The sequence below is a fragment of the Dichotomopilus funicola genome (genome assembly GCF_033296635.1).
Source record: "Dichotomopilus funicola strain CBS 141.50 unplaced genomic scaffold C8A04scaffold_4, whole genome shotgun sequence".
Lineage (NCBI taxonomy): Eukaryota > Fungi > Ascomycota > Sordariomycetes > Sordariales > Chaetomiaceae > Dichotomopilus > Dichotomopilus funicola.
In genome coordinates this window covers 608,493-631,921 of record NW_026944025.1, presented here as the reverse complement: position 1 = coordinate 631,921, position 23,429 = coordinate 608,493, and the positions used below count along the sequence as shown (strand labels likewise).

The 23,429-nt window shown below is 55.5% G+C and overlaps 8 protein-coding genes across 8 annotated transcripts; 4 read left to right on the top strand and 4 right to left on the bottom strand.

Moving 5' to 3' along the window:
* Positions 1 to 311: 311 nt before the first annotated feature.
* Positions 312 to 1,971, bottom strand: C8A04DRAFT_25029 (uncharacterized protein; the record flags this gene model as incomplete). The annotated part of the gene is made up of 2 exons (XM_062779404.1): positions 312 to 1,711; positions 1,785 to 1,971. The coding sequence occupies 2 exons, from the start codon at positions 1,969 to 1,971 to the stop codon at positions 312 to 314; spliced, it is 1,587 nt and encodes a 528-aa protein (XP_062640596.1).
* Positions 1,972 to 4,060: 2,089 nt separating this feature from the next.
* C8A04DRAFT_34417 (uncharacterized protein) lies at positions 4,061 to 5,664 on the bottom strand (the record flags this gene model as incomplete). Its single annotated transcript, XM_062782817.1, has 3 exons — positions 4,061 to 4,761; positions 4,833 to 5,494; positions 5,546 to 5,664. The coding sequence occupies 3 exons, from the start codon at positions 5,662 to 5,664 to the stop codon at positions 4,061 to 4,063; spliced, it is 1,482 nt and encodes a 493-aa protein (XP_062640595.1).
* Positions 5,665 to 7,084: 1,420 nt separating this feature from the next.
* On the top strand, positions 7,085 to 7,740 carry C8A04DRAFT_25027 (uncharacterized protein; the record flags this gene model as incomplete). Its single annotated transcript, XM_062779403.1, has 4 exons — positions 7,085 to 7,132; positions 7,220 to 7,280; positions 7,380 to 7,509; positions 7,632 to 7,740. 4 exons carry the CDS (start codon positions 7,085 to 7,087, stop codon positions 7,738 to 7,740), a joined length of 348 nt encoding a protein of 115 aa, XP_062640594.1.
* A 640-nt stretch (positions 7,741 to 8,380) lies between these two features.
* Positions 8,381 to 10,501, bottom strand: C8A04DRAFT_9222 (uncharacterized protein; the record flags this gene model as incomplete). The annotated part of the gene is made up of 2 exons (XM_062785403.1): positions 8,381 to 10,038; positions 10,081 to 10,501. 2 exons carry the CDS (start codon positions 10,499 to 10,501, stop codon positions 8,381 to 8,383), a joined length of 2,079 nt encoding a protein of 692 aa, XP_062640593.1.
* A 402-nt stretch (positions 10,502 to 10,903) lies between these two features.
* C8A04DRAFT_25025 (ubiquitin-conjugating enzyme/RWD-like protein) lies at positions 10,904 to 11,498 on the top strand (the record flags this gene model as incomplete). Its single annotated transcript, XM_062779402.1, has 2 exons — positions 10,904 to 11,150; positions 11,245 to 11,498. 2 exons carry the CDS (start codon positions 10,904 to 10,906, stop codon positions 11,496 to 11,498), a joined length of 501 nt encoding a protein of 166 aa, XP_062640592.1.
* A 334-nt stretch (positions 11,499 to 11,832) lies between these two features.
* On the bottom strand, positions 11,833 to 14,763 carry C8A04DRAFT_25024 (uncharacterized protein; the record flags this gene model as incomplete). The annotated part of the gene is made up of 2 exons (XM_062779401.1): positions 11,833 to 11,934; positions 12,001 to 14,763. The coding sequence occupies 2 exons, from the start codon at positions 14,761 to 14,763 to the stop codon at positions 11,833 to 11,835; spliced, it is 2,865 nt and encodes a 954-aa protein (XP_062640591.1).
* Positions 14,764 to 18,380: 3,617 nt separating this feature from the next.
* C8A04DRAFT_25023 (uncharacterized protein) lies at positions 18,381 to 20,124 on the top strand (the record flags this gene model as incomplete). Its single annotated transcript, XM_062779400.1, has 4 exons — positions 18,381 to 18,540; positions 18,660 to 18,816; positions 18,874 to 19,394; positions 19,454 to 20,124. 4 exons carry the CDS (start codon positions 18,381 to 18,383, stop codon positions 20,122 to 20,124), a joined length of 1,509 nt encoding a protein of 502 aa, XP_062640590.1.
* A 1,042-nt stretch (positions 20,125 to 21,166) lies between these two features.
* C8A04DRAFT_25022 (chitinase 2) lies at positions 21,167 to 22,317 on the top strand (the record flags this gene model as incomplete). Its single annotated transcript, XM_062779399.1, has 2 exons — positions 21,167 to 22,050; positions 22,125 to 22,317. The coding sequence occupies 2 exons, from the start codon at positions 21,167 to 21,169 to the stop codon at positions 22,315 to 22,317; spliced, it is 1,077 nt and encodes a 358-aa protein (XP_062640589.1).
* Between the last annotated feature and the right edge of the window lie 1,112 nt (positions 22,318 to 23,429).

The window sequence follows — 23,429 nt, the reverse complement described above, 5'->3', positions numbered from 1 at the left end:
TCAGCTGGTAGCTGGCAAATATACATTGTATTGTACATCAACACACTAAGCGTATTCATTTCGAGCCCGAGCCCGGCAGATCCCAATCTATGTCTTTATACCACCACTGGCAAAACGTACGAAAAACACAAAAGAAAACAAAGCGAATGTGTCAAACCCAATGTCCGTTTACATCCCCGGGTATCATCAATGTCGGTATCGCTGGACAAAGGAAACAGACAAAAGAAACGACAAAAGAAACGACAAAAGAAACGACAAAAGAAAATACCACCTCATCCCCAGCTCTTGCTACGTAATCCTCAGTTACAGTCCTAATAAATAGGAAACCCCTGCTCATCCAACGCAATCGGCGTCCAGTCCACTTCCACCTTCTTCAACCACGTCTTGACCCGGGTCTTGGTGTCCACCCGCATCGCCTTTTCCGACCGCACTTTGGCGTGCAGCTTCTTGGCCATCGCCACTTGGGCTTTGCTCTTGGCTGGGGGTTTCCCTGGGGTTTTGCCTTTTGCTGCTGGAGGTTTTCCGGGGGGGTTGCCTGTGTTGTTTCCTGGGGGGGTTCCAAGGGGGTTTCCCGTGTTGAGGTTGGTGTTTGGTGTTGGGTTTGATGCTCCTAGATGTACGCCTCCTGATTCAGCCCCTATTTCTACGCCGTAGTTGGTGTTGATGTTGATATTAGTGGTGTTGATACCATCCACACCCCCCGAGTAACCCATAAACGCGCCCCCCTCTGCGACATACACACCACCGTCCCCCACAATCCCCCCTTCACCCTCTCCCACTCCCCCAACATCTCTCAGCCCCCCTTCCATTCCCAACCCCCCTCCCATCCCCTCCATCCTAACAGCTTCAACAACAGCCGCAGCCTCCGCCGCAGCCACAGCAGCCGCCTTCGCCTGTGCCTTCCTTGCCCGACTCTCCATAATCAACCGCATGACAGGGCCCATAGGCCGTTTCGAAGGTCCCGACTTTTTACTACCGCTCGTACTTTGGTTTCCCTGATGCTGCTGCTGGGACTGAGATTGTTCTGTCGCTAACCCGGGTTCGGGCTCGGTATTACCTGAGTTGACACCCGGGCCGTGGCCGGGTCTGTTACCGGGACCGGGCCCGTTACCGCCGGACATGACAAACGGGCCTTTTGCTGAGTTACCGGGTGGGATCTCCCCACCTTCCTGGTCTTCATCCTCCTCATCCACCTCCTGCAGAATTGTAGTCAACGTCCTCCCACTAGACACCGACAACCCCTCGGTCGGATGGCCGGTGGAGGTTGTCAAGATGGTAGGCCAGGAGGATTTAGGAGAGGATACGCTCTGGATGAAACTGGGGGTGGGACTGAGACTGGGGCTGTGGCTGGGGTAGAGATGGTGGGTTGGGTTGCCGGCAGGGGCGTTTTCGGGGGAGTGGGAGGAGGGGGGGGTTGAGGGGCGGTCATTTTCGTCGGGGGCGGGGTTGAGGATGATTTCGGGGATTATGGGGAGGGGGGTGGATGTGGGATGATCACTGCTGTGTATTGTTGCTGGGGTATTGTTGTTTAGGGGGTTGTGGTGGACGACATATTCCTGGGTGTGTTCCGGGATGTAGTGGACATATTCCTGGGTGTTCTCGTGAGTACCCTCGTGAGTACCCTCCAGAGTGCTGTCCTGAGTTCCCTGCACACTCTCCTGAGCCGGGGTAGATTCCTCATATGCCGCGCTGAATTGGTAGTCCCAACCCCCTATAGTCATATCAGCACATACCCGGTGACGGTTACCAATGAATAAAACAACTCCAACATAACCATCACCTACCCTTCCGCAAGACCCTCGCCCGCCAATAATACGCTCCATCTTCACCCAAGTACCAGTCCGACCAGGGCCGGGCCGTCTTGGACCCCGCTGATTTTTGCCTGGATTTCTTTTGGCTGGTTGATTCCCTAGTCCCGGCACTCGTCTTCCCCCTAGACCTCGAGGCCACTCTCCCGTCGGAAGCTGGCATAAGTGGCTTTCCCGGTGTCCCTGCTGTTGCTGATGAGGGCGGTGACCTTTTGTTGCGATAGGATTTCGGGACTCGGTTTGAGGATGGAGGTGGTGGTTTTTTAATTGGGGGCGGTGATGATAATTTACTTTGCGGAGGCGGTGATGACGATTTACTTTGTGGAGGTGATGATGATTTAGTTTGCGGAGGTGGTGATTTGCTCTGAGGCGGTGGTGTCTTAGTGCGAACCGACCGAGGGCTTGGTGGTCTGAAAAAGAACCAGGTAAAGTCCCGGCTGGAACTCCTTGTTAGACGGGACTCTCGCGCTTTAGGAGGCATCGTGACGACATTGGCGCGCGGTAGAGCGTAACGCCCACCAGCCACGGGAATGGAAGAGAGGGTTGGTGAAGGGAATGTAGGTAGGTGGTGATGGTGTTTTACCCCTGAGGGAGCACACACCAGAGTTGGTTGCCTTATCCCGTTACAGATAATTAGATGTCCTTCGGGTCTGGGACCCGCGACTCCCCGTGCGTGCGCCCGTCGGATACGATATAAACCTATACATATATGAGCATGAGCCCGGCTTGCCACGCGACACCGCTGCCGACGAACGGTTCTGACGCACAAACGTTTTACAACAACAACAACAAGAGATCCAACAGGCAGCTGCAGATCTAGATGGGGCGCATAGGTAATAGGTAATTGGGGACAATGCTTGGGGCAACGCCAATAATAGGAGCAGAAAGCGCTGCCACCGTTGCCGAACATCTGACGGTCGAACGAGAGTGAGAGCAGAGTGAACAACAACAACAATAGGAAGAAGTCCGGCCCATTCAGACACAAGAACAACCAGCCCACATCCCCTCCCTCGGCCGAATCGTAGCTCACAATCATACATAAAACAAAAGAATTCAAAAATAACGAGCCAAAACCAAACCAGACCTCTCCCGACCCTGACGTCAGCCCATAACGTCTGCAATGTGGGCGGGGACAGTCGGCGGTTTTGCTTGCTGCCCAACGGTGCCAGCATCGCGAAACACAAAAAGGCAGCAGACAAGCCATAGACCATAGAGAGAAAAGAGAAATGCAAGCACAACGACCGCCCGACCGGGCACCCTATCACGGCCCTTGACACGTTTGCACATGACTTTTTTCTCTTCGGCGGGAGGGCGGGTTCTTCCAACCGGGGAATAGCGGCACGCGGTGTGATTCTCACTTTAACTGACGTCGTTCAATGATGATTCCGATGAACTTCTGTGCACGCTTCCGGAATTGAAGCCGGTCCGCATGGCATACACAGCATACATACATACTCGGAGAACCGCTTCCGTCCTCTCTGTCTCTTTTCTTCAACATTCGGATCCGTCCGTCGTCAGCGTGCTTGATTGAATGACATAGGCATCGCCCTCATGCATAGGTCCTGTCCCCGTCCTCACCGAAGAAGCGAACCGCCCTTCTGGCGAATCACCCCTCATGCCATGTGGGAGGCGGTCAAGCGATGAGTCGACTGGAAGTTCCGCGTTTTCGCCCAGAGAGGTTCGTGGAGCTTTGATGACCACTCAGTCCATCTATGGGATGTCGGGGCTGTGCAGAGGCACTCGGGTCGACTTACTATACTGTAGCGATTGACTTGGACAGATCATGGTTTGTAGTTGTCAAGTTGAAGGCGCCCAGAAAGTGATGAAAGTTTGTTTTGCGTGAGTTTCTGGTGGGTTGCAACGCCCCGCACGGTGGGCGATCCCCTGTATTTTGTCCAGCACACCCCTAAAGCTCGGGCCACCGAACACCTTTCCACGGGTGTTTGCAGCCCAGGAACCGGGCATTGACCGTTGTTAGGTAGTGATCTTCAACGGCAACTGTCCAGAAACACTATTCAGGAAACATGTGAAAGTTTCACTTCTCTATCCGCTACCCTTAACGCCTCTCAACATTGATAAGTTACATTGTTACCGAAATCTTGTGAATCCCGTTGTCATACTTTAATCTTACACAATAGACCTGATTGCCTTGTCCAGTTACCAGCCCGAGAACCTAACAGCGTCGCTCCAAGACCACCTGCATCCCATGACCAAAGCACCCGTCCTGACGTATGACTTCACATATCCTTTAGTTACACGGTCTTTACGCCCTCCAAAGCCTTCTGCTCCATTCGGATCTGCTGTAAAGAGACAGGTCGAATGACTTCACCGGAAAGCTTCAGGCTAAGAATCGCATCACCGTGGGATGCGATCGTCACGGGATCCAGTCGTTCTTGCACCACGCCGAGACTCCAGGTATCGTCATACCGGCGATGTACGACAGCTTTCCAATCCCGGATCAAGGAGGCACTCATGGTCAGTCCCCAGGTGGCTCTCCAGGTAATGGTGGCATGTCGAGCACTGCGCACGACCCGATACCGGAAGACTACCGCCAGCCCCTTCCTCCCGTGCCAGATCTCCATGCTTTCCAGTCGCGGCATTCTCATGGCCGCGCCTGCGGCAGCATGAAGCATGGCTGTGATCTGGACGGGATCCTCATCCGGCCTCAGCACCTTGGAGGTGAGCACGAGCGATGTTAGGCTCGGCCACTCCCGGGTTGTCTCGGTGGTGAAGATATCCCAAGCATCGACCAGGAAGGATGCGGCAAGGTGCTCGAGGTGTAAACTGGCAAGGGCGACCATCCGGCCCACGGCTGGGTTAGGTTGGCGGAAGCTGTGAGTGTACAGGAGGTCTTGCATCATGGTCGGGTATTGCTGATTAAAATTCTCGAAGACCACGAGCTTCTTCAGAGGAATGTTGAAGCGCCGGATGAACGCGAACAAGACAAGGAAAGCTGGGTATCCCATCAACGCGAGTTCTATGGTCAGTGGATACATTTCGGCGGATCGACAGGGGATAACTTACAATTGTCAGTCGACTTCTGAATCGAGTTCCATTCCCGCCAGGGCTCATAGTGAACTTCCTCCAGCCTAGGGAACCGGGCGAACATGTGCGGGAGCACTTGAGGTTTCCACCGCCGGCGGTTTTGTTGTCGTAGCAGCACGCTGGTCACCGCTGGGACTGACGGGAGCCGATCCCACCATGCACACTCTGCCTGGTGGCTGGCAAACGGCCCTTCGAGCATCACCTCATGGAAGACCTTGAGGAATGCCGGGCATGATGTAGGGTCTTCTTGATAACCAGCAACCCAACCATGTTCAGCATCATCAGAGACCTTGGTCGGGATTGTTTGCCCGTGGTAGTCTGGCAAAAAGGTCAAATATTTGAACCAATGCTCTGAATCGCTCGGCGAGTAGATGCTGATATCAAGGACCAGATCGCCCACTGGATCCCATGTGCTGAGGACTGAGAACAGCTCTTCGAACAACGCCGTGATGGGACCCTTGACGGTGTCGGTAACGGTAATGGACTTCATCGACTCGCCGAGATCAGGGCTCGGCATGTGGCCAGGGGCGCACTTCGTGCAGTCGTAGTCATCGAGTTCCAGGCAGAACCAGATATAGTCGACGAGAGCCCGGTTGCGCTGGATTATGGAACGGAAATCAGCGAGGCGAGACGGTGTCAGCCTGATTCAGGCGAAAGTATGCCGTTCGACCTGAACTTGCCATCGCCGAGACACTGCAGGCAAGGGAGCCTGCGTACAGCCGTCTTGTATCAGGGCTTGTACAATGAGGTCGCGGATTTCCGGTGGCAACATATCACAGCCTCGTGGCTTGTGTGGTGAGAGGGGAGGCATGATGAATTTGGATGTGATGATTGATAGAATGGGCAAGTCGAAGAGAAAAAGTGTGGCACACTTGGTGTGGTGTAAGGTAGACGGAGTGGGAGCCTGGGAATTGCTGGATTATATATAGGCGTCGGAAGGCAGGTACCTCACTTCCGCGAGCCTGCTCGGATGCTGGATGCACAGCGCTGTTGTTCTAAGATGTGGAATTTACGTCGGCACAAATGTCGTCTTGTATCATGACAGGTTCACTTATCCTGACGAGAAGCTTACACGAGGTCACGAAAACATCCCTTATACAAATGGTGCGTTTCCCTCCACGATGTTGCGGCTGGTGCTATCCAGGGGGTCGCCACGTAGAAGCTTGAGAGTTCGATTTCGCGGCCCCTAAGGACATCGAGCGCGCGTGCTACGCCGGAGGAACGTACCCAGTGGGACTGGGCCTCCTTACGAGATGTCACCGTCGTCCGAGCAAGCAGGCACATCTAGTAATAGTAAGAAATGGGCAATTATATTCAATGTAGATCTAGAACCGCAAGAGCGCGGCTGCTGCTCGTGGGCGGGCGCCCTAGATATTGAGTAAGATAAAGGTATCCTCAAAAAACTCATCTTCAGTGTTTGCGACGGTGACTCTGATGGTGCAGATTATGGAAGGTTCCAGGACACTGGGGAGTCAAACTGCGGGTCCCGACACAATCTATTGAGGCAAGTGGCGGATGAGATTGTATGGAAGGCTTGATGGACTCGGCCGAGAGTAGGGTCCGTCCCGGAAGTAACGTCGCGATATAATTAGCAGATGCGACAGATTGGTGGCTGTCGCAACCATGCGGATCACTCAGAAACAGAAATCTCGACTGTGCCGGGTAAATTACAGTCGCGAGAATGTCTACGGCGGCGTTCAACGACCATATCCCGGAAACGTCGAGTGATCATGAGGGTTAAATCAGTCCCTTGACTTTCTCGTTACCGTTTGGACGTCCAGGTTGGGTCAGCACTTGGAATATATCGTGGAAAACACAGTTTTGGTAGCAGTACAGAGGTACAATCGACGGCACAGTTCAGGTCATGTTTGAGAGTCAGATGGGTCAAAGAATCGGTGATGCGACGGACTATATAACGTCAATCGAGTGAACATATCGTCGGAATTGTAAGTGAAGAAAGTAAACAAAGCCTTGGCATCACGTGATACCACCCATGAAGTCAGGTCGCCTCCCTGTAAAAATAGTGGGCCCGCCCTCTAAACCCCTGTCCACCGCCCTGCAGCCAGCCCAGCAAGAGCTCCAGAAAATCAACGCCTTGCCATCGCGCGCCTCGCCCATCCAAGCACCTCTACATAGTAATTCAAAAAACAAACCCTATCCTTTCAACCACCACCAAACGACATCCCCAACCCACCCCACGAGACGACGCGTTCCGACATACTCCCGCCAAGATGACGTCGACAATTGGCATCCCCATCAAGCTCCTCAACGAGGCCCAGGTGCGCCCTCCCTTCTTCATCTCTCTACATATCATCCACTGCCCCTCTACAATGCACGGGTTCCAAGCTAACAAACGGAAAACCCAGGGCCACATCGTCACCCTAGAAATCACCTCCGGCCAGACCTACCGCGGCAAGCTAATCGAAGGTGCGCCCTCCTCCCCTCCTCCTCTATAAACCATGGATAATCTTCCAAGAAACCGAACTGAACTGAACTGGCGACTGACTGGGGCGAGAAATATTACAGCCGAGGACAACATGAACGTACAACTCAAAGACATCACCGTGACCGCGCGCGACGGGCGTGTCAGCCATCTCGAACAGGTTTATATTCGCGGTAGCCATGTGCGGTTCTTTATTGTGCCGGATATGTTGAGGTGCGTTTGACTCTCTTCCACTCCCCCAGCCACTTTCACTCGAAGGAGAAGTTGGAAATGGGGTAGAGTAGCCTTTGAGGGGAACGGAAGAAAAAAAGTTATACTGACACATGTATGTGTAGAAACGCCCCCATGTTCCGCAGCCGAAATGTTCGCGGCAGAGGTGTCGGTCTCGCGCGTGGCAGGGCGACAGTCAGCAGGGCGAGGGCGGGTGGTCGTGGTGGGAGGTAAACGGAGAAAATGGCGACCGAATAAAAGAGATGTAGGGAAACCTGGTTGTTCCGTTACGAACGATATTGGGATCGGGTACAAACGACCAAACATCGATTTCTTATCTTTCGGCAGGATGGACGACGGGATTCGGAGAAGCGAGATGGTGTGAGAAATGGATGGGCGGGCGATCGAAAGGAGGGGTCGTTTTCTGGGGAAATGGTGGACCAGGAAAGGAGAAGGGACATCGGGGAGAGGTTGTGGACAGAGAAAAGCACGGATCAACGGTGAATTTGATACCAAGAACGTGGATGGGCTGTGCGAGGACTGCCAGCCCCTAGATCTGACGGACGAAAAACGCATAGAACGGACGAGGCGATCGGTCGGTCTAGGTTCAGGGGTACGTGTCATATCTCAATATTCGGATATGCTGGTGATATCTATAGGTTATCTGCTGTACATTTCGCCCAGGGCTGACGCTGGCCAATGTCCCCGCAAAATGGCCTCCCTCGGAAGCCGGCTCGAGACGTAACAAGTCTCATCTAGACACAATATCTACATGCAAGAAAAAGAAAGAAAATACATGTTTATGTTGTACAAGGCGAACAAGCACATCACATCCGCCCATTTTTCACCCGTCTAACACTGACCTCTTGTCTACTCACTTCAACCGCCCCAAAGCCTCCTCCGCCCGCTCAATAACCCTCCTAACCTCCTCCAACTCCCTCACCCTCCCCCCAACCTCCCCACCACTCCCCCCTTTCCCCCCCCCCTTAACAAACCCCTCCAAAACCCCTGCAACACTCCCCTCCGCAGCGCGGATCGCCTTCCGTCCCTCCTCCCTAACCTCCCCCTCCCAATACATCCTCGCAGCATCCCACTTCCGCTGAAACCGCCTGAAACTGAGGACCAGGCCCAACGCGGCGATGGCGCCGCACTCGTAGGCGCCGACGGAGGAGAGATAGGAGAGGGCGGCTAGGGTAGAGGTGAGACCGGCGAGGGTGGCAGATTGGAGGACGAGGGTTTGGGCTAGGGCTTGGAGGGCGGGGACGGTGCGTGTTTGGAGGTAGGTGCGGGTGTGGGGGATTGTGGTGGGCCAGGGCGGGCATGTGGATGTGGATCTGGTTGAAGTAGATGAGGTAGTTGAGGGCGTATCGAGAGCTGACGGCGCGGTGTATTGAGGTGGTGGTCCGCCGCCGCTCGCTTCCTGGATGCGACCAGCGAGGTAGATCAGGTCCTTCTCGGCCTGGGGAAGAAACCGGAGGCCGACCAGCTCGGACGTGACCATGCCCACGTCGTCGGCACGCCAAAAGAGCTTCCACCACCTGAGCCTACTCCACGGGCGTGTGGTAAACGCGGCATCGAGCTGCTGCTGAAGCTCTTGGTGGGCCCCCTGGGCCCAGTCTGTGAGGGCCTGGTCGAGATGGGCCACTGACGTGGGAGAAGAGCCTTTGGTTGTGGTGTTCGGCTGTGCTCCCAAGATGCGGGTTTCTTCTTCCTGGACGGCCGTCCTTGCACTCCGCAGTAGCGAGGTGATGAGGTTCCGGACTGGCGCTTTCAACGTTCCATCGCCATCCTCGTTCGGCAACACGCCCTTCTTCAACCACTCACTGATTTGACTGATATTCGCCTCTGTCCACAGTGCCTCATACCGCATCGCGTTGCCCACGTTAGCCCGGAACAAGGCCAGTCCCTCAGCCGCCGTATCCAGATTCACAGCAACCACCGGACATCCCTCCAAGTCCTGCTCCCCAACATTGTCAAACTGCACCGCGCCCAGAATCACATCCCGCCCTTCCACAACCGACAGCCCCAGAATCTCCGCAGCCCCGCGTACCCCGTCCCCAACCAACAACGCCATATGCACGGGAGTTTCCACCGGCGCGACATGCCCCGCCGTCGTGGCCGCAACACCCGGCGTCGGCACCAACACCGCATCATCCACAGCACTAGCCCCGCCGGTTCCAGCTCCAGCAGCCACAGCAGCCGTAGGTAGCACACCAACAAGCATCTCAACCTCGGCCCCCTTCAGCGCCGGCGCAGTAACCTTCAACTCGGGAATCGCATGTTCCTTGGCTGTTTCAATGCCAATTTCAACCGTAGCTCTGGCCGCTCCGGTCCTTGTGCCATCCAACACCACACCTCCTTGTTCAGCCGCCCCGACAACCCGCACAATCAACGCCTGCGCATGTTCACCGTCGTGATCGTTGAATTCGCGCCCTTCTACTAGCCTTGCTTCCCATGGCGCGGCGGGCTGGAGCGGGTCGGCGAGGGCGAGTTGGAGGAGACGGCGGGCTGTTGCTGTTGCTGCGGCTGTTGCTGTATCTGTCCTTGTTTCTGTTGGGTTTGTTGTACTTTGACGGCCTGTAGAAGGCGGCACGCCAAGAACAGCAACGCGGATCGACTCGTGGCCCGGCGGCTCAGAGAGGTTGCGCAGGGCGAGCTGTAGACGGGCGAGGTGGACGTGGGCGGGTGCGAGAGTTTGGAGGTCGCGAAGGGCGTTGTGGAGGTCGACGCGGGGGTCGCTACGAAGGTTGGTTGTTGTGGATGAGGAGGAGTATTCGCGGGAGTGTTTATGTTGTGTTTGGGTTAGAGCTGAGTAGGGGGTTCGTTGGGTTCGAAGGAGTGGTGTTGTGGTTGGTATCGTCGTAGACAGTAAAGGGAGTCGTCGCGGGGTCGAGAGCGAACAGAAGAGACATATTGGGCGTGGTCGGGCTTTGGTGGGATGGGGGACGCCCCGAGTCCGGCTCAGCGCCCGTCCGAGGGCCCATGCGGGCGGCATGGCGACGGGTGTGGTGAGGGCCCTGCCGGAGGTGCGAAGGATTGTTCGGAACAAAAGATCGTGGAGGAATTTGCCGTGGAGAGTTCGCAGTGAGAGGAAAGAGAGCTTATGAGCTTTTTGCCGGGAAGAGCCGGCAATGCCAAGACCATACCCGCATCAGAGCTCCGCTGCAGGGATTAATCCCCTGCAAATCGCCGCTGCGGCCACTTCGGAGTTGAGTTCAGATGTCAACTGCAGCGAGTCAACCCCACCAATTCTGTCCCTCAACCTCAGCATTTCCCCCAGTTCAACCCAACCACGAACTTGACCTACGAATTCTAAACCTGTCCACCCAAAACAAAATAAAACAAAAAATAGAAATACCTTCACATACACCCACACATACGCCGGACCAACACCAAAATGGCCCACTCCACCGCCCACCGCCGACTCCTCCAAGAGTACCGCGCCCTAACCAACAACCCACCCGAAGGCATCACAGCCGGCCCCGTATCCGAAGACGACCTCCTGCACTGGGAAGCCCTGATCCAAGGACCCGAAGGCACTCCCTTCGAAGGCGGCATCTTCCCCGCCGAGCTGCGCTTCCCCAAGGATTACCCGCTCGCACCGCCGACTATGAAGTTCCTCGGGGAAATTTGGCATCCGAACGGTACCTACCTACCCCTTCCTACCTAATCCCCCCCCTCTTTCAAGCAATCCATGGGCATGCATCGCTAATATTGCTTACTTGTCTGCGTGGTTAGTCTACCCCAGCGGCCTAGTCTGCATCTCCATCCTGCACCCGCCCGGCGACGACCCGAACCACTACGAGCACGCATCCGAGCGGTGGTCGCCGATCCAGAGCGTCGAGAAGATTTTGATATCCGTCATGAGCATGCTGGCTGAGCCGAACGACGAGAGCCCTGCCAATGTTGAGGCGGCCAAGATGTGGCGTGAGCGGAGGGCTGAGTATGAGACGAGGGTAAGGGAGGGGGTTAGGAGGATGTTGGGGTTGTAGGTATTTATTTCGAGGTTGAGGGTTGAGGATGGGAAGTTAGGGAGGTGAGGAATGGAGAATTTGGGTTTGGTATACTGGCCGGGTTGGCGCAGGGGGTTTGATTAAATAGCGGTCTTTTTTTTTCTTTGTGCTCTCTTTTCTTGGTTCTGTTGCATGCGTGCATGGCGCGGAGTCTGCATTTGCCATACATAGCTTTGGGTCGCCGTAGCAAAGGGGTATAATTATGTCCATGCATACTTCATCTGCAGTGCAAAGTCCAGCACCATCCACATGCACACCAAACTTCTACTTCTAGCGTCTATTCCTCTAGCAACCAGCCACACCATCCGCCCCCTCACATATTGTTCTCCGCCTTGAATTTGTCCCACGCCTCGTTCAGCGTGCTAAACACCGTCCCGGCAATCATGCGCACTTCTGTCGTCGCGTCTTGCGCAATCTGCCATCCAGTCAGCAGAGCATTCCCCATAAAAAGGTAACCCCGGGATTCCAGAAACCAACTTACCTTATCAGGATGCGTCTTCGCAATAGCCTTCATATACACAATCTTCACCTTATTCGCCACCACCAGCTCATGCAACCCAACCTTCTTCCACCCGCTGCCCTCCCACAGCACATTATCCAGACTACCCAGCAACGCCCGCAGGTTATCCCGTTTCCCGTCCCGCCACGCCGCAATCCGCGCGTCCACCTTGTCTGTCAGCGCCAGCTTCTCGTCGCCTTCCCGCTCCGCGGCCTGGTTCGCTGCCCGTAGCCGCTCGACGGCCTCAAAGCTCTTTTGCGGGTTACCTGCCGGGCGCGGGGCTGGGCGCGAGGGTGTGGATCGCTGGGACGTTGGCGTGGCTTGTTTCTTCGGTGCCGCTGCTGGTGGTTTCGGCGCGAGAGCCTTCTGACAGCGTTGTCTGCCCGCTGTGGCCGTCGCTCCACCCAGGCCGGCTTCAACACAAAGCTGCCAAACCGCGCCGGCGTCGGCCCACTTCTCCATCTGCTCGAGCGCCTCGGCCTTGCGGCTGAGCGCTTTGCCGTAGAGGTCGCGCATGTCGCGCTTCTCTGGAGCCCCGCCGCTGCTTCCGCTCGCTTGCAGCTCGACGTGCTCGCCTTCGCCCTTGCCGGGGCCGATTAGGCGTATGGCAGCGTCGGCGTCGTCGACGGCTTGACGGGGTTCGCCGGTCTTGAGGGCGGTTAGGGCCCGGTTGGAGAGGAGGAGGATGGTTAGGGGGTGGTCTGATGGGATGGCCGTCATGGCGGAAGTGTATGATGAGTGGGCTGAGGCGTAGTCGCCGCGTTTGAAGTGTGCGGTGCCTTCTAGGCGGCACTTTGTGGAGTTTTGTAGCGCAATGGGAGAAACACTTGGGATCTGGCGCGGTGGAACGGCAGGTCTCGGGGCCGGAGACGGCCGAGCTGCGGGTCGTGGAGCAGGTGAGTTGGATGATGGTTGCGGCGACCGGGTCTGCAGCGGAGGCCGAGCGGCCGGCGCAGAATTTCCAAACAGCAGATCTGGTTCGGCCTCTGCAGTCTTCTCGGGCGGGGGCTGGGGGGTAGTCTTCTTCCTGCGCGCGGGACTAACGTACGCCTGGAAACTCTCCTCCTCCACTGCTTGCCTACCAAGTCGGGCGCGCGGGTCAGGGGTTGACCGCGCAGACTGTTGCCACTTTGGTACTTGGTTCTCTGGCCCAGGACGAACAGGCAGAGCCGGCGAGCGTTCGCGAGACCGGGTCTCAACGGGATCCTGCCGCCGAGGCGCAAGCCTCTCAGGCCGAGGTTCTGGCCGTCCCCCAGACTCAAGCATCAATGCCTCATCCGTGACATCCGGTACCTGCCTCGCTGACCCCCCTCCACCACTACGCTGTTCTTGAGCGTCGCGCATCCACTTTGGCTGGTTCGGGTCTCCATCTTGCTGGAATTCCGCCACAGCTTTCTGCACGCGCTTCTGGCCCGTCTTCCACAAGCTGTTGGCCGACTTGAGAAAACTTGAACCCACCGCAGCAGCCGTCTTGGCAAAATCGCCTTCCGCGCTCCCTGGTGACCGACTATCTCTACTCCGAGTACCATCTCCGGGAGGCCCTTCCCTCATCCAAGACGGAGTCCCGCTCCTAGACTGGCTCGGAGCTCGCTCATTATCCCTCGGCCGCTCCCTCGAACCGCCGCCCTGGCCGCCTGCTTTCTTCTCCTTAGCTTGCCTATGGGCGTCGTCAAGTAGCCAATTGACTGCGGCCTGGACATTCAACCCTCCACCACTCTCCGTGAGGCCCCTCCTCGCATTTTCAGGAGTGAAACCGTAGTCCACGAGCTGGGCAACAGCTCTGTCGAAGGGATCGTCCGAGGCCGTGGGCCGCTCCGGTTCCGAATCCGACGACGAGTCGTCCTCAATTGGCTTCCCAGGCTCGGGTTCCCGCGCAAAGGTCGGTGCTACGGGGGCAGCCTTTTTCCTGACTTGGTCAACCGGCTTACCCAGATCGCCCAGAAAGTCGTCATCTTCCTCGTTGACGGGAGCAGCTGGTGGAGGTGCAGCACGGGTACTTGGCTTGAGCTGGTTGAGCCCAAACGGATCGTCGTCATCATCGTCACCAAAATTCCCCCCACTTGAGGCCGCAGGTTTGTTCCAGGCTTGTGGGTTCGCGAGATCCAACGAGGGCGCCTGAGGAGCGGGAGAGGGGTTATTCGAGGGCGCGGGAGGTGGGAAGTGGCTTGAATTGTCCACCTGCGTGCTGGCATTGAACGCAGCAAACAAGTCATCGTCCGATTCCGCCACCGCTTTCCCCGGTCGTGCCTGTTGCTGTGGTATCCCCGGGCTCAGTCTCTGTGCCTGTGGGGGGGGAGGAGACCTCAGCGAACTGGACCCGGACGCAGTTTGCCCTAGCGAATCGAAGAACCGCCCATCGCCATAGTGTGCTTGTGCCTGCTTCCGCTTCTCTTCCTCCTTCCTCCTCTTTTCTGCTTCCAACTGATCCTGTCGCTCGCGTAGACTTAGGTTCGCGCCGCTCTTCCCGGCGCCAAAGTTGAGCAGGTTCCCGAAACTGTCCTGCCCAGCTGGCTTAGCTGCCGCTGGCGGAGACTTAGGCCCAACACTACCGGAGCCTTGGGTTGATAGCGGGGTGTTCCGGCCGGATGTAAAGGGGGACGGGGTCGGTCGTAATGACGGGAAGGTTGGGGCTGTGGAGCTTGTCGGAAACTGCTGCTGCTGCTGCTGCTGCTGCTGTCGTTGTTGCGTAGGCTTCCCTTGACCTTGACTGGGCGCAGACCAGCTCAAATCGACAAGATCGTCCATTGTGAAGGTGTGGAGGTCGCTGGCAAACCTCACTGCCGCATTGAGAGAGTCGGGAATGAATGTATGGCCAAGGTAGCCCTCATGGACACCCGACGCAACTGGACTTCCTGTGTTTCTTGAGTTGAAACCTGGTCAAATCGGCGGGCCGCCCGACCCCCAGTCCAGGGTTTGTTGCGTGAGGTTGAGTGTGGGGCACCTCAACCCTGGACCACGCGATCTCGAGTCACCAGCCACGCGGGGCAATCCTACGTAGCACAGCCACAAGGGTACCAAATGTGGCGTTGGCTAGACGTTGATTCTAGGTTCTTGACTATTCGCAAAAGGGAAGCCGGCTTACTCAACAACCATAAAAACAGACAGGTTATGCGACATGCTAGTTGTTTCCACATCGTACACTACAGTTATACAACCCAAGCTAATTTCGCCGGTCTTGTGGATTGATTGTCATTGTTGGCTCGGCATCGCTCGCGAAGCGAAATCCTTCCGTGTTCTTCCACCGCTAGTGTGGTAACCACCAAGAAAAGTGGTTGTTTAAATTATGCTACAAATGAGTACTATGTACGTAGCGCATGTCCGTTAAGGACCCCTCGTACGTGTCTTGCATTGACAGGAAGCTTGACGAACGTTCTCTGCATTGAAAAAAAGGAGGAAGCTTCAATGTCAAAGATGTGCGAAGAACATCTAGATCGTATACATTTGCCCCGCTCCATCCCTATTGCAAGGTGAGAGCATCATTAATTGGCCAAGGCCTGCACATAGCGATTATCAGGAGGCAAAGACATTGGTCTCGAGAAGCCCAGTGTTTCACGAAACAAATTTCTAGAGCGCGCATGATGTTTCATGGGGGACCGGGAAATCGCTGGGCACGCCGAACGAATATTCCAGGTCGGAGGCACGGAGTGAAACGGCTTTAGAGGACGAAGTACCAAAGTGGTTTCTCCAGAACCGAGGGGGATGTCGGGTTGGCTTCCATCAGCCATTCGCTCCTGGCATTCTTTTTTCCGTTCTCTTTTTTCTTCCATTTTCTTCCTTTTCTTTTCCTTTTTTTGCTCCAAGTGGCGGCCTGGTTGGGTTGCCCGCTATCAGTCGCTCATTCTCCTTCTCATCAATACCTGTACTCGCGCTCAGACGCCCCGTTTGTCCCCCTACTGTAGTGTAGATATTCACGTGGAGGTCCCGAGTTTTGGAATATCCTCGGCATCGAAATGTTTTGATCGCTGTCAGCATCAGGGGGACTCGGCGCGATTGAGGGATTTGAAAGATCTGAGCGGATTCCGAAAATTCGGAGGGATCAAGGTCGTCCAAACTTTCCCAAATACGGATCGGCTCAGCATCCGATTCTCCCTCATGGCTAAATGCGGGGACAGGCCAGCCTTGGACCCCCCGCCTCATAGTCGAGAAGTTTTTTTCTGGACTGAAAAATGTGCCGAGATCAAATCTTCTTATGTTTTACCAGTGCCAAGAGATGACTTCATTTGACATTTTCGTCTTCGACAATCGATGCGTCTCCCGAAAGCATATCTGGTCTTGGCTCTGCATATCGCGCGCCGGTGGGTTTCCCCTTTTCCATGTCCGGTGGATGGATCGAGAAGTTGGTGGACACGGCACGTCAGGAGCGTGGCGGCGATGCCCGTCAATTTGTGGTGATCCGCATTCCAACCCTATGATTGGTCAAAGAAGAATCTGGGGGTGATCCAACCCGGAAACTTGTTAGCGCAGACCAACCACTGGCCCCCAAACTGTTTCAGAGTTTGGCCCTTCGAATTTTACCTCATCAACTCCTCAACGGTCTGGCGCGCGCCACTGAGGTCACACGTCGCCGCCCGCCCCTCATTTGCACAGATGTATCAAGGAGGCGTCGAGTTACAGGAGACACAGTACGGAATACATAAAGTCTGTCGTGTTCCGTTAACAACAACTCGGTCACCGCTTTTCATCCCTTCTGGAAGCTGCTTCCTCTGGACGTCTCTCCCACGGAAGCGCCGAGAGGGGCTGGCGTGAGTTTGCTAGCCACGAGCGCTTGTAACCCAAGGCTGCGTTCAACAGCAGACGTTGGTCGCATGGTGATAGTGTACACAACACCACGGTGAAGTGAGTGGAAAATGAAATGCGGATGCTCGGTGTGTGTGGAGCGTTTTGCCCATATTTTGAAATGATCAAATCATCGCCGTCCCACGTTGAGATGAACCCAACTGCACGAGCGGGCGGGCGCACATCATTTAGGTTTTTCTCGGTATCTGTGTCCAGTGACTCGTGGGCATTCATGCCCATCCACAGGGATCGCCCCCATTCTTCGAACCTGAGCGCAAGCGCCAGGGCTCATTCCCTCGGGAAACCGGCTCTTCGACTGGTGTTGTTCCTGCATTAGCCCCGGGCCACTCCCTGGCAGACCCCCCTTAATTGAGAGGCCAAGTCTCGTCTGACCTAACCAGCCAACCAAACCCCTGACATTCCCAGCTGAGGTGCTGCTTCAGGAAAGAGCGTCCTGTCGGATCCCTGCAAAGGGGGGGGTTGTTTCCCCTGGGCTGCCCTTGCCCGTTTTGCAGAATGCGGCGGCAGAAGGCAGAGGGGCACTGCAAGAATTCCATAGGGCGCCGAGCTTTTGGGTGGTTATCTTTATGTGGAGGTCACACTCCTTCCCTCCCGCTGCGTCCCTTCTCTTCGTCTCGTCGCCGTTTGTGCCTCGTCCCCTTACCTGCGACCGTCACCCTTCTTCTTCCGGCTCCCTGAGTCTTCTCAATCCCGTAGCACTCTTTTCGCGGGTTTTATGATTTCCCAGCCTCAGGGCCCACGTTCCTTACTTTTCGGCGACGACGACGAGTTCCCACACCATTCATTCGTTTCGACTCACTCTCTATATCACGTTGTTGACCGCCACTTTCGTTCCTGAGTTCACTCGAACAGTATCACTTGACGACGACGCCACCCTGCCGTGACCACAGCATTTTCTGCTTTGTGACGAGCAGAAAAAGGGAAATCTCAACGGGTTGAGAGGGGCAGACAAAAGCTGAGCTTTGGTGAGCGTGCGAACCGTCGACAGAGCTTCAGCCAAGATAGCAAGAGCGGCTCCCGGCGTCACAGGTTGAATAGCCTTGTGAACCAACCCTCCGTGAACTGTCTGTCATCCGTTGGTCGGGTTTCCAGGTCTTTGTGGTGCCCGACAATTTACACTCGCCTCGTCGGGTCAGACTGGTACGTTGTTGAGTCTGGGAAACTGAATAATGAGAGAGAACTACTTCACCTACCCTCCTCCCAAAATTCTCTCAAGAGCACACCTACCTACCTACCTGCCTTTGAGTCTCAAGACTTGGGCCTCTTTCCATCCGAGGTCAACAAAACAGTCACAGTTCACATTCAGTTGCCCTGCCCCGTGACCCCCCAAGGCAGGAGTATAAATCGATGGTGGCCTCGCCGGTAAGGCTAACTTTCCCACCTTCCTACCATTAGAATTCCGCTTGGAAATTCCGCTTTCACACAAAACAAAACAACACAACACACCCTCTCGGATCGACGATTTTTCGTACAGCGCCGAGAATTCACCCACATTCAACCGCCATTTCCAACTCTAAACCCAAACTTGAACGCCGAGACTTGACTGCGGATCCGCATCCGGCAACATGAAAACCTCCACTTCTCTCGCGATCCTCGCATCGCTGAGCGGTGTTTCCGCCTTTTGGCGCATGGAATGCCGTGGCCGTGCCGGCCTAGCCCGGATTGACCCGCTCATGAACCCCGGCGGCCCTGCGCAGCATGCCCACGCGATTCATGGATCTTCAGGTAAGTCGCATAGATTCACTGGAAAACATAGTCCGGGGTTGCGCGACCTGCGTTGCTCTCCATTCCAGCGACTTATCCAAGGAGAAAAAAACACTGACATCGATTGCCCACCCCGCTAGCCTTCAGCGCCACCTCGTCCTACGACGACCTCCGCAATGGAGAGTGCACTTCCTGCGCCGTTACTGAGGACATGTCCGCCTACTGGGCTCCTGGTGCTTACTTCAGGCACGCCAATGGCACCTACGAGGAGGTCAACCAAGTCGGCGGCATGCTTGCGTGAGTATTCACATTCTTTTTGTTCTCTGGACTTGACAGAACGCTGACATTCATCAGCTATTACTTCTTGAACCCCGATATGAAGGACCCCAACAAGCCCATCAAGGCTTTCCCTAACAACTTCCGCATGATTGCGGGGGATAGCACTCGTCGCAACTACACGATTGATGGGCTTGACGTTCATCAACCCGACCCCGCCAAATCCGACTGGGGTAAGGACCATGAGACTACCCAGGTCGATCTGGCCCAGCGTGCCCTTGGCTTCAACTGCCTTAACTACCACGGCGATGCCGAGCCCACCCTGTGGCGCCATTATCTCCCCGACAAGGCTTTCCTTGACGCCAACTGCCTTGATGGTGTCCGCTTCGAGCTTGCGTTCCCTTCGTGCTGGAACGGCCGGGACATCACTTCGGACAACTTCAAGTCTCACGTCGCCTACCCGGACACAGTTATTAATGGAAACTGCCCCGAGGGCTTCGATGTAAAGCTGCCTGGTCTGATGTACGAGACCATCTACGACACTGCCGCCTTCAAGGGTATCCCAGGCGAGTTTGTTATGGCGAACGGTGATGTCGAGGGTACGTGAAATCACCTGTGTTGACCCAAATTCATTCACTTGCTAATTCTCATCATCTAGGCTTTGGCTACCATGGTGACTTCATTAGCGGTTGGAAGGAGGAGTTCCTTCAGGCCGCTGTTGAACAGTGCACCAACCTCAGTGGCAGGATTGAGGACTGCTCTCTTTTCACCATCCGTAGTGAGGACGAGCAGAGGCAGTGCAAGCTTACCAGCCCTCCCCTAATCATCGAGAAGCTTCTTGGCTTCATCGGTGACATCCTCCCCGGTGGTGTTGAGATCTCACGTGGCCCTGGTCCTGCGATCCCGAAGCCCCATGGGGCTCCTGCGCCCATCCCGCTGCCGGCCGTCAGCTCCGTTGTCCCGGGTCTTAACGTCCTGCCCGGTGGCGCGTTTGCCGAGAAGTCGACCTCGGAGGTTGCGCCGACCCCCAGCTCCACGTCCACCACCTCGACTTCGACTTCGACGTCGACTTCGACCACGCCTTCGACCACGTCTACCCCGGTCCCGTCGGACCCTCCCGTTCCCAAGGGGTACTCGCTTGTCCGGACCGACTATGTCACCAAGGGCAACGTGGTCAGCAAGATCGTCGTCATTGAGACGGTCAAGTATGTGATGGCGGAGGCTACTGAGACCGTCACCGTCACGGCCACCCGTGGCACCGACAAGGCTCGCCGTGAGGTGCACCACATGCACCAGCACCAGCATCGCCATCACCATGGTGCGCACTAAGTGCAAGGCTCGCACTCGACTTCCACCACGCCCTTTCTTCGGCTGCCTAGTCTGACCCGTCCTCCTTTGAGGATATGATTCGTTGCACATATGGATGGAGCTTATGGCCATGTTTTTCCGTTTCTTCTTCGGGGCCGATTTTACTTCTTTGCTATTGACGTTGCGTTTCCAAAACCAAGATCCCGGGGGGTGAGATGTTGATGGTCCGGAAAAGGGAAGGATGGGGAGAGACGGTGGACTCGAGTCTACTCGCCAGTTTCGGCGGCGTAGGTTAAATAGGCCTTCCGCATTGATTGAATGGACCAGGGATTCTTCGGTTTTTATTTTTTTAACAATTTCTCTCCAATTGCATTAAAGGCAATGCATTGACTGCTTGCCCGTCTGCGCGTTATGGAAGGATGTGCCGGTGTTCCGGGGTTTGCACTTGGGAGTGAATGTCAAGATACCACCTCTACTCTACCTCGGGCCCTGCAATTCCCGATCTCCGTCTTTGTTTGTGACATTCTTGTGCCAGTGAATCCAACCGTATGGAATTTAGTGGCTGAAAGAATGAGTGTTGAAAGCTAATGTTAAGCCAGTGCCTCAATAGCATTGTGCTCGGGGCCGGAAAACCTCTTGCTAATTTTCCCTTGACGATTAAAATAATTGAGTGTGCGTTCTCACGCTCCTTCCCTATTCTTGAAAAAGGATTCGGACGCAATTAATGTCATTGGTACTTGTGATCAGCAATTATATTGACGTGAAGTTCTTCCCGAAGCTTGGCCGGCTGGCGACAACTGGCTGCTGCCTGGCATCCTGCATGTGCCATGTGCCCCTCAACACCAACAACACGCATCTCCGCTGATCCCAATTGTATGTGTGACTTGCGGCCCGACCCCTCATATTGACTCCTTGCATCCCTCAGTATACATTACGGTCAATATACATTCTCATTCACCTTCCACTCTCTCACGCGGTTCTCAACCATTTTTTTTCGCTAACTGACGCCGCGCTGTCTCTATCGACCTAACCTCCCTAAAGCCTCACTCCCCATCCGCCCAACATGCCCCCCCTCCTACCACAAGCCCTCCCGCGGCTCATAACCTACTACCAAACCCACCACACCGTTTCCTCCGGCGACCCCATCTCCGTCCTCCCACTGCTCCAACAACCAGACTGCTACCTCACGCACGTCATCCTCGCCGCCATCCACATCAACGAAGATCCCTCTGGACTTACCCTCAACGACCACTCGCCGTCGCATCCACGGTTCGAGACGCTTTGGGCTGAGATGCGGGTGATGCAGGCTAGTGGGGTTAGGGTGCTGGGGATGTTGGGGGGTGCGGCGAAGGGGAGTTTTGAGAGGTTGGATATTACTGCTGCTACTGGGACTGGTAATGGGGCTGGGGCCGCGGGGGATGGGGTCGATGAGAGGTTTGAGAGGTACTATGGTCCTTTGAGGGATCTAGTGCGTGAGCGCGCGCTGGACGGGCTGGATCTGGACGTGGAGGAGCCGATGTCGCTAGAGGGGATCATTCGGCTGATTGATCGGCTGCGGGCGGATTTTGGGCCTAGTTTCCTGATCACGCTGGCGCCCGTGGCCGCGGCCATGTTGGATGCGAAGCGGAACCTGAGCGGGTTTGATTACGAGGCGTTGGAGGTGATGCGGGGCCGGGAGATTGCGTGGTATAACACACAGTTCTACTGTGGTTGGGGCGACTGCAGCAACCCGGCTATGTACGAGATGATGTTGGTCAAGGGGTGGCCGGCGGAGAAGATTGTGGTGGGGTTGGTGACGAACCCGAAGAATGGGCACGGCTGGGTGCCGTGGAACATGCTGGCGTCAGTGTTGCCAGTGTTGGTTGGTAGATACCCGCGCTTTGGAGGAGTGATGGGGTGGGAGTATTTTAACAGCTTGCCGGGCGAGGAGTCGAGGCCGTGGGAATGGTATGATATCACTTAACAACACATTGGAGCTGGAAAGAAAGGGAAAGACCGAGGGCTAACATTATGGTTAATAGGGCGCAAGTGATGTCTACATTGCTGAGAGGTCGTCGGACAGCGGTGGAGGGTAGTGCGACGGTTGAACAAAGCGTGCGAGAGGAAGCAGAACGGCGCGAGGCGACACGGGAGGTCGATCCTGATGATGAGAAGGGAGAGGGTGTGGTACCGGTGCCAAACGAGTTTGAGTATCACTCCGACGGAGGACAGTAGAGTAGGCGGTGTCATGCCTATCCGTGATGACCGAAACTGTTCAAGAGGGTGAGTAAAAATGTCTTTCCTAACCTGTGGTTCTCCCAGAAGATTCCAACGGCTAGCCACCATCCATCATCATCTTTGTTTGTGCCTCTCGATCCTGAATTCTCAAAGCGATTATCCCGATCGAACGGCCCGAGAGCCAGGGCAATGTTAGGCCGTACCCTTATCAACAATTTGCTTACGAATGAAGTCATCAACGGTTCCCCAGGCCGATCTATGAGGCAATATCATCAATACGATCGTGACACTGTTCCCTCGTTGCCCGCGAACGGAGTTGACCCCCGAGGGTAAGCATTGCTCTTGAATCAGTCAACAGTGTCGATGGCTTCACGAGACGACTACACTACTGGGGCGACTTGTTACCCCTGTTCCTTCCACCATGTGGCGAGCAAGGGATATGCTGTCGAGAATTGTTTCTCGAAGCCCAGAAGCTTCGTCTATGACGTTGCTCTGTGATGTCAACCGATGGACGTGGCCTTCGTCCTAACTGTGGTCGCATTCATTGTCGAGATCGCAAGTTTGCAACAGCGAAATGGAAATCTAAAACCACAGGCCGCCAAAAGCCCTACGTCACATAGAATGATAAAATGTGGTCCGGCAGAGTCAGACTGCACCGGAGAAAGACGAGGAGAAGGCCCAATAGCCGGATCGAAAGCTTTCCAGTAACCTTCAAGGCCGCCTACTAAGCTACCAGTGGCTACGTAAGAGGTTCGCCGGCCCACCGAGGCGCGTGCAAAACAATGCAAAGGGATGACGGTTGCCGAGACTTTTGAATACGCCGACGTCGTGGCCGTTGTCATGCATGGGTTAGGAGAGTGCGAATGCATAGAGGCAATGCTTCTGAAAACACTCAAACACGAACCATTCTACTCAGGACTCCTCTGCTTTCCATTCGTTTATATTGCACAGTATCAGACATGCGGCTAGACAACCGATTACCACACTCAACCCACGATGTATGGGAGGGGGATGATGTCAGAACCTGTAGAAATGTTTGGTGAAACCATCTCATCTCTTGTGGTGTTTCGGCTGGGTTCCACTTCCCATGGGGAGACCGGTCTGGAATC